The sequence below is a fragment of the Oncorhynchus nerka genome, unplaced genomic scaffold (assembly GCF_034236695.1).
Source record: "Oncorhynchus nerka isolate Pitt River unplaced genomic scaffold, Oner_Uvic_2.0 unplaced_scaffold_992, whole genome shotgun sequence".
Lineage (NCBI taxonomy): Eukaryota > Metazoa > Chordata > Actinopteri > Salmoniformes > Salmonidae > Oncorhynchus > Oncorhynchus nerka.
The window spans coordinates 42,583-52,500 of NW_027040302.1; the positions used below are offsets into that span (position 1 = coordinate 42,583).

General features: G+C 46.4%; 1 protein-coding gene across 1 annotated transcript in view; it reads left to right on the forward strand.

Annotated features, from left to right (window-relative positions):
• The first annotated feature begins 422 nt into the window (after positions 1–422).
• Positions 423–9,918, forward strand: part of LOC115128042 (protocadherin-17-like) — a 79,514-nt gene continuing 70,018 nt past the window's right edge. The window contains 2 exon segments of the mRNA XM_065016417.1: positions 423–1,110; positions 1,958–4,814. Of these exon segments, the coding sequence (XP_064872489.1) occupies positions 2,316–4,814 (2,499 nt within the window). The 5' untranslated portion in view covers positions 423–1,110; positions 1,958–2,315.

The window sequence follows — 9,918 nt, forward strand, 5'->3', positions numbered from 1 at the left end:
AACTTGTTCTCGGAAAAATGGTAGTCTATGTTAATTAATACATAAATAGGCTATAAAATATGAACTAACACCACGTGGTGAAAAACGGAACGATCAGTCTAGCTCAAAATAGGCAACCAAATATAGTCCTAAACAGCTGCTAGGTAGATAGGTTCAAATCAAAACCGTGTCTGTTTTTGAATGTTTGAAAATGGAAAGCAGAGGTACCGAAGGACTATCCATTCTGTTCGTGTCGGTTGCGCCTAGGGACCACCTACCAATCTGTATTCTGTCAACTGGTTTTTAAATCCCTCCCTTGTTACGGACACGGTGAAATCCTATAGGCCGAGAGTCGTACCCACCTCTTCAAATCTATTGGTTAGCGTTGCATCGGTAGGAATGTTTAACGCACCATGAGTTGAGCAGAGTTTAGTCCGAGAGAAGCGGTGCGACGGGAATGAACAGACCCGCACGCGGGTAACATAATAATCCAACCGTCAGTTTTCTTTATAAACATTTTTAATTTTTTATGACAAGGACAATTTACAGGCTACCTACGTTTACAGACAATATGACAATCAACTGTGGAACGTTTTGAATAGGACTGTTATTATTGCGACATTGACCAGAACCCACCGCTGTCTGTCTTTTAAAACGGAGAGTGAGAACCGACAAGGACGTGCCGCTATACGGGAACGTGTAACACGGGCATCAGTGCAGCTCACCGGACCGGTAAACACGTCTCTAATAACCACCGTGGATCTTTATTTTCCATTTGGAATCTTCACAGCTCTTCTGTCAGAAACATTCTCCTCGAAGAATCCGGTGACTCACCGCGAGGGGAAAGCAAGCCTCTGCATTCTAATCAGCCGCACCGGGAGAAAGGAGAGGAGAACGGAACGAGCTCATTGACATTACAGTCATACTTTTTGTGGAGCACTTCTACTTCGGTATCTGAACCCGCACCACTCGTAGCGCTGCTAGTCTGCGTCGGTCGGAGCTGGTTGCTGGCTTCATTCTCACCACCCGGAGAAGGAATAGTAGGGTGACAGACCAAGCGACGGGATTGGGTTTTAACATAAACCAAAACCAGGGATTATTTCTATTTTGTATTTAACCTGATACCTTTCGGTAAGTGGATGTGTTTTACCCCTCCTCTGGTCTACTGTCGTAGCGCAGGTGTTTCCTATAGGATTGATATTCTCACCAGGCAGGCTATAAGGCGTTTCAAACGGATAACGGGAGTTTTTACCAAACCTCTCCTGTCTCTCGGTGTTGATGCAACAGCTTCTGAGACGCCACGAGCCTCGCCAGCCCAGAAGAGCTGGAACGGAATAAATAGGAGGCTTGATTCTAGTCTTGTTTTGTGTCTCGCTAGTTATGATTTCCCTTTGGATCGTTTTAAATAGGCGGATTATGCTAATTTGGTAATGCGTGTAAGAGGCTCATTTTAACGCGTTCCTATTCATAAGGGTTACTCAAATCGGGCGGCTATATACCTATTGATTTAGATTTGGCTATACATTTGTCTGTTTCTTTAGTTATAAACTGCCGAATGTGTCACAGGGAAAAAATGACATATTTATTCATACTTATGACCGTTGTCATCTACATCCTAATAACCAATTTGAATATCCTACTGAAGCGCATGTGTCAGATTTCCTATAACACACGGGTAGTTTATAGATGACATATCCATACGATCAAAAGGACAACAACACAAAGCAGTATTGTGTATCATTAGCACTGCGCCTCCCCGACGCTTCTCAAGGTTACCTAATTGACAGGCTATCCCCATCCATTGTGGCAATGATTTACGCATTAGTTGTTCGTTTCATGTTGAAGGACTCAGTCACTGCATATTCACCCATAGCTAAGGATATAATTATCAAGTCAAGGCGGTTCATTATGTCTAGTATATTGATATATAAATACACTTTATTAACATATAATAATATTCCCCCCCTTTGTGTTTCAGGCAAGAGAGCGACAGAGAGAGAGCACGGGAACGGCATAACGGCTTTCTATCCGGTTGGAGACAGACCGGGTTACGATTATTCCTGAGATGAGCCCTAGGCGTTCAACTGAATTTAAATTAGGTGTCCACGAGCACCAGCGTTTTCTATAAGGGAAAGGAGAGCGAGAGAGAGAGAGAGAGAGAAAAGGGAATTTAAATCGGTGCTCTAGAATGACTTCTACATTCCACGATGAACGGAACTGTGTGTTTGATCCTGAATGGTAGAAATCACCCATTTTGTGTCGGAGAAATCAACAGGTCGGAGTCGGAGGCGTAAAAAACAAAACCGCTCGAAATTAAAAAAACCTCTCACCGAAGGATGTATCTTTCCATTTTATTTTTCCTTCTCCTTTGGGCTCAAGCCCTGGCTTTGAAAAACTTGAATTATTCCGTTAACGAAGAGCAAGGACCGGGGACGGTTATAGGCAACATTGCTAAAGATGCTAAACTCGGTCTCGGGCAAGGAGGACAAGGGAAAAAATCTAACTTCAGAGTTCTGGAGAATTCAGCACCGCATCTCATCGATGTGGACCCGGAGAGCGGGCTGCTCTATACCAAGCAGCGCATCGACAGAGAAACACTGTGTCGGCGGAACCCCAAATGTCAGCTCTCCATGGAGGTATTTGCTAACGACAAAGAGATCTGCATGATTAAGGTGGATATAGTCGACATCAACGACAACTCGCCCACGTTCCCTTCCGATCAGATTGATATTGACATTTCTGAGAACGCAGCCCCTGGCACCCGCTTCCCGCTGACTAGCGCTCATGACCCGGACGCTGGGGAGAACGGGCTAAAAACCTACCAGATCACACGAGACGACTACAATCTGTTTTCTCTGGATGTAAAATCCCGCGGGGACGGAACTAAATTTCCCGAGTTAGTTATTCAACGGCCGTTAGACCGGGAGGAACGTAACCATCACACCCTCATCCTGACCGCTACGGACGGCGGGGAGTATCCCAGATCAGGAACCATGCAGATTAATGTGAAAGTTATTGACTCTAACGATAACAGCCCTGTGTTTGAACAGCCCTCTTATGTGGTAGAAATCCCAGAAAACTCCCCACCTGGGAAAGTATTGATAGATTTAAATGCCACAGACCCAGACGAGGGTTCCAATGGTCAGGTGGTTTATTCATTCAGTGGTTACGCCCCGGATAGAATCAGAGAACTCTTCTCTATAGATTCTAGAACGGGACTCATAAAAATACAAGGAGAGATTGACTACGAGGAGAACCCTATTATAGAAATAGATGTTCAGGCTAAGGATTTAGGCCCTAACCCCATCCCAGGCCACTGTAAAGTAACTGTGAATGTGATTGACAGGAATGACAACTGGCCCTCCATAGGGTTTGTGTCTGTGAGGCAGGGGGCCATTAGTGAAGCAGCCCCACCAGGCACGGTCATCGCCCTGGTCAGAGTCACGGATAAAGACTCTGGGAGAAACGGGAAACTCCAGTGTAGAGTCTTGGGGAACGTTCCGTTTAAACTAGAGGAGAACTACGACAACTTCTACACCGTGGTGACGGACAGGCCTCTGGACAGAGAACAGCAGGACGAGTACAACGTCACCATCGTCGCCAAGGACAACGGCACGCCGCCCCTTAACTCCACCAAGTCGTTCACGGTGAAGATTCTAGACGAGAACGATAACGTTCCGCGTTTCACCAAAGCTGTGTATCTGCTCCAGGTGCCGGAGAACAACATCCCCGGGGAGTATCTGGGTTCCGTCCTCGCTCTAGACCCGGACCTGGGCCAGAACGGAACCGTGTTCTACTCCATCCTCAACTCCAACGTGAGCGGAGGAGACGTCAACACCTTCGTGAACGTGAACGCGGCCAACGGGGCGATCTACGCCGTGAGGTCATTCAACTACGAACAAATCAAATTCTTTGATTTTAAGGTCTTGGCGAAGGATGCCGGGTCTCCTCACCTGGAGAGCAACACCACGGTCAGGGTCAGCGTCTTAGACGTTAACGACAATATCCCCGTCATCGTTCTCCCGCTGCTCCTGAACGACACGGCGGAGATCCACGTGCCGCGGAACGTCGGCGTAGGTTACGTCGTCACCACGGTGAGGGCGGTCGACAACGATTACGGCGAGAGCGGGCGGTTGACCTACGAGATCTCCGACGGTAACGAGGAGCATCTGTTCGAGATGGACCCGGTGACGGGCGAGGTACGGACCGCCCACCCCTTCTGGGAGGACGTCAGCCCCACGGTGGAGCTGATCGTCAGGGTGATGGACCACGGGAAGCCCACCCTCACCACCGCCGCACGCCTCATCGTCAAGGCCTACAGCGGACCGCTGCCGGGCGGCGAGCCCCACATCAACGAAGAGCATCACAACTGGGACACCTCGCTCCCTCTCATCGTCACCTTATCCATCATCTCTATGATGCTGCTGGCTGCCATGGTAACCATCGCCGTGAAGTGCAAACGGGAGAACAAGGAGATTAGGACGTACAACTGCCGCATCGCGGAGTACTCTCACCCGCAGCTGGGCAAAGGCAAGAAGAAGAAGATCAACAAGAATGACATCATGCTAGTTCAGAGCGAGGTGGAGGAACGGGACGCCATGAACGTCATGAACGTGGTGAGCTCCCCGTCGCTCGCCACCTCCCCCATGTATTTCGATTACCAGACGCGGCTGCCGCTGAGCTCGCCCAGGTCGGAGGTCATGTACCTCAAGCCCACGGCCAACAACCTGTCGGTGCCCCAGGGACAGGGCCACGGCGTCGGCTGTCACACGTCCTTCACTGGCCCGGTGACTAACACCACAGATACCCCCAGTAGCAGGATGTCCATTATACAGGTAGGAACAAGAAACCATTCAACTAGGGTTTTATTGATTCATGTGAACCTTTGTTTGTTTAGGTGACCAGGGAAGTCACGTTAAGATTCAAATTCCTTTCTTGTTGGAATGGAAATTTGTGTTTGGCTTTACATGTGTCTGACACAGCAAACAGACAGAAAGCAGGACAGCATTGTGATTATCCACCATATTCCTTCCTCCTACCCCTCATCCATCTCCTCTGCTTCAGATCTTTTCCCTCTCTACTTAATGGACTGATGTACTGGAGTGTAGGTATAGTGTAACACGAGTGAGAGAGAGATGGAGATATGGAAAGAGAGAGAGAGAGATAGAGATGGAAATATGGAAAAAGAGAGGGAAGGAGAGAGGGAGAGTTGGAGATATGGAAAGAGAGAGAGAGAAAGAGAGAGAGAGAGAGAGAGAGAGAGAGAGAGAGAGTTGGAGATATAGAAAAGAGGAGAGAGTTGGAGAGAGAGAGAGAGAGAGAGAGAGAGTTGGAGATATAGAAAGAGAGGGAGAGAGAGTTGGAGAGTTGGAAAGAAGAGAGAGACACAGAGAGAGAGATAGTTGGAGATATGGGAAAGAGAGGAGAGAGAGATAGTTGGAGAGTTGGAGATATGGAAAGAGAGAGGGACAGAGTGAGAGAGAAAGAGAGGTGGGGTGCATGGCGACAGGCAGGTCATGCTGCACACCGTGGAGAGAGAGAGAGAGAGAGAGAGAGAGAGAGAGGGACAGGGAGAGAGAGAGTGGAGCCGGTGACATCATGACAAATCGATTCTGTTTAATATTTAGGAAGATGTATCATGTGTTGAAATCCAGACCTCTTCAACCAGACGTCATCCCACGGCCGTTTTATTACAGAATTACACTTTAATGCATCTCTCTGTGACGGTGTGATTTTGTTGTTTTGTTGTTTTGTTGTTTTGACAATATCGCGATGTTATTTCTTTGCACTGGTTGGCTGTGTCTTGTTATTTCTTTGCACTGGTTGGCTGTGTCTTGTTATTTCTTTGCACTGGTTGGCTGTGTCTTGTTATTTCTTTGCACTGGTTGGCTGTGTCTTGTACCAAAAACTCCAGTATTTTTCCTTCATAGCTTGTTCTCTATCTTCTTTTTATTAACGAGGGAGACCATTTGTTTCCTCATCCTCTCTCTTGTCCCTCGGCAGCAGACATAGTGGTGAGCGATATGTTTGGAACATCAAATCGCAGTTTCCAAATTTGAATACATGTAGAATAGTGAGAATCGCAGTACGTAGGGCCTCGACACACAGTACGTATGGCATCGACACACAGTACGTAGGGCCTCGACACACAGTACGTATGGCATCGACACACAGTACGTAGGGCCTCGACACACAGTACGTATGGCATCGACACACAGTACGTATGGCATCGACACACAGTACGTATGGCATCGACACACAGTACGTATGGCATCGACACACAGTACGTATGGCATCGACACACAGTATTACACATAGTGTTCGATATTACCTATAGTGTTCCATATTAATAACTGTTCTATCAGGGTTCTATCTGATAGGTTATTGGGTTCTAATAGATACATTATTGGGTTCTAATAGATATATTATTGGGTTCTAATTGATATATTATTGGGTTCTATCTGATATATTATTGGGTTCTATCTGATATATTATTGGGTTCTATCTGATAGATTATTGGGTTCTAACTGATAGATTATTGGGTTCTGACTAATATTTTATTGGGTTCTATCTGATAGATTATTGGGTTCTAATTTATGTTATTGGGTTCTAACTGATATATTGTTTGGTTCTAATTTATATATTATTTGGTTCTAATTGATATATTATTGGGTTCTATTTGATAGATAATTAGGTTTTAACTAATATGTTATTGGGTTCTAACTGATATATTATTGGGTTCTAACAGAGATTATTGGGTTCTATCGGATATATTATTGGGTTTTATTGGAAATATTTTTGGGTTCTATCTGATATATTTTTGGGTTGTAACTTATATATTATTGGGTTCTATTGGAAATATTATTGGGTTCTAGCTGATATTATTGGGATCTATCTGATATATTATTGGGTTCTATCTGATATATTATTGGGTTCTAACTGATATATTATTGGGTTCTAACTGATAAATTATTGGGTTCTAACTGATATATTATTCGGTTCTATCTGATATATCATTGGGGTGTAACTGTATAAACCCACTGTATGTCAACTAACCCCTCCCTGAGAAGACTTGGAAGTCCATCAGCTTAGTCTTTATCCATGTGTAATCTGCAGGGTCTCATAGTTCTACCTGTTGTACTACTACAGTGTCTTAATCAGGACTTTAACCTCGTCTGACATGTCTTTAAACAGGCTTAGTGCCACAGACAGAGAGAGACACACTGGAGGGATGGGGGGGGGGCTAAGCCAAATCACCCCCTCAGTCCTCACAAAGAGGGTTTAACTGGGAACAGAGAAGAGCAGAGATTTCCAGAAAAATACACAGCAGTAGTATCTGTAGCATGTAGCATGTGGCTAGCTGGGGGCTCACAGCAGTAGTATCTGTAGTCTGTAGCATGTGGCTAGCTGGGGGCTCACAGCAGTAGTGTCTGTAGTCTGTAGCATGTGGCTAGCTGGCGGCTCACAGCAGTAGTATCTGTAGTCTGTAGCATGTGGCTAGCTGGGGGCTCACAGCAGTAGTATCTGTAGTCTGTAGCATGTGGCTAGCTGGCGGCTCACAGCAGTAGTATCTGTAGTCTGTAGCATGTGGCTAGCTGGCGGCTTACAGCAGTAGTATCTGTAGTCTGTAGCATGTGGCTAGCTGGGGGCTCACAGCAGTAGTGTCTGTAGTCTGTAGCATGTGGCTAGCTGGCGGCTCACAGCAGTAGTATCTGTAGTCTGTAGCATGTGGCTAGCTGGCGGCTCACAGCAGTAGTATCTGTAGTACATTTACATTACATTTAAGTCATTTAGCAGACGCTCTTATCCAGAGCGACTTACAAATTGGAGTCTGTAGCATGTGGCTAGCTGGCGGCTCACAGCAGTAGTATCTGTAGCATGTAGCATGTGGCTAGCTGGCGGCTCACAGCAGTAGTATCTGTAGTCTGTAGCATGTGGCTAGCTGGCGGCTCACAGCAGTAGTATCTGTAGTCTGTAGCATGTGGCTAGCTGGCGGCTCACAGCAGTAGTATCTGTAGCATGTAGCATGTGGCTAGCTGGCGGCTCACAGCAGTAGTATCTGTAGTCTGTAGCATGTGGCTAGCTGGGGGCTCACAGCAGTAGTATCTGTAGCCTGTAGCATGTGGCTAGCTGGGGGCTCAGGTCATTTTCAGTTCGGTGTCAATGACTCAGGTCATTTCTGGAGTTTCTAGTTGTATGTACAGACCAACGTTCATTTCTATTCTGCTGGACTGACTGAGGTGGGATCATTGTGATGGTTGGCGAGGCGTTCCTATGCAGAGCCACCGCTGCCTGTTGTCAGCCCCTCTCAGGATATCCCACATGCCTCTATTGTCAGGCAGCTGCAGGTCAAAGGTGACTCAGAAACCGTTGGTGCTTTCTAAAGGGGGAGGGGTTCACTGCTGGGGGTTTCTGCTGCCTCTAAGGCTCTAGTGTACAGGTGACTCAGAAACCATTGGTGCTTTCTAAAGGGGGAGGGGTTTCTAAAGAGGGAGGGGTTTCTGCTTCCTCTAAGGCTCTAGTGTAAAGGTGACTCAGAAACCGTTGATGCTCTCTAAAGGGGGAGGGGTTTCTAAAGGAGGAGGGGTTTCTGCTTCCTCTAAGGCTCTAGTCTAAAGGTGACTGAGAAACCGTTGATGCTCTCTAAAGGGGGAGGGGTTTCTAAAGGGGGAGGAGTTTCTAAAGGGGGAGGGGTTTCTGCTTCCTCTGAGGCTCTAGTGTAAAGGTGAGGTATTATATCAGACTGCAGGCCAAATGCTCTTCTCTCTCCTCCTCCTCCTCCTCCTCCTCCTCCTGTACCAGACCCACTAGTTGACCCTGTACCAGACCCACTAGTTGACCCTGTACCAGACCCACTAGTTGACCCTGTACCAGACTGTTGTGTTGTGTCCCTTCCTTACATTAGTCATACATGCCGTTGTATTGAATTATTTATGAGAGAGAGAGAGAGAGAGGAGAGAGAGAGAGGAGAGAGAGAGAGAGAGAGAGAGAGAGGAGAGAGAGAGAGAGGAGAGAGAGAGAGAGGAGAGAGAGAGAGGAGAGAGAGAGAGAGAGAGAGAGAGAGAGAGAGAGAGAGAGAGAGAGAGAGGAGAGAGAGAGAGAGAGAGAGAGAGAGGAGAGAGAGAGGAGAGAGGAGAGGAGAGAGGGAGAGAGAGAGAGGAGAGAGAGAGGGGAGAGAGAGAGAGAGAGAGAGAGGAGAGAGAGAGGAGAGAGAGAGAGAGAGGAGAGAGAGAGAGAGAGAGAGAGAGAGGAGAGAGAGAGGAGAGAGAGAGAGGAGAGAGAGAGAGAGAGAGAGAGAGAGAGACAGAGAGAGAGAGGAGAGAGAGAGGAGATAGAGAGAGAATCAGCTTTCATCTGAGGACATAAAGGTAGTTTTTATTTTTCCTCTCTCTCTCTCAAATAATTTTAAGGACTTCTTTAACATTGCCAAAGCAAGTGAAGTAGATAATAAACAAAAGTGAAATTAACAACAAAAATGAACAGTAAACATTACACTCAAAAGTTTCAAAAGAATAAAACATGTCAAATGTCATATTATATATATACACTGTTGTAATGATGTGCAAATAGTTAAAGTACACAAGGGAAAATAAATAAACATAAATATAGGTTGTATTTACAATGGTGTTTGTTCTTCACTGGTTGACCTTTTCTTGAGGCAACAGGTCACAAATCTTGCTGCTGTGATGGAACACTGTGGAATTTCACCCAGTAGATATGGGAGTTTATTGGGTTGGTTTTCAAATTCTCTCTCTGTCTCTGTCTCTGTCTCTCTCTCTCTCTCTCTCTCTCCCTCTCTCTCTCTCTCTCTCTCTCTCTGTGTGTGTGTGGACAGTAACCCGAAGCTAGGCAGAGCAGAGTGGTGTGGTAGAAACATCAGGAAACAAAGACAGAATCCCTCCTCTATTGATCCAGAGCCACTCTGCCTGTCTGTCACTA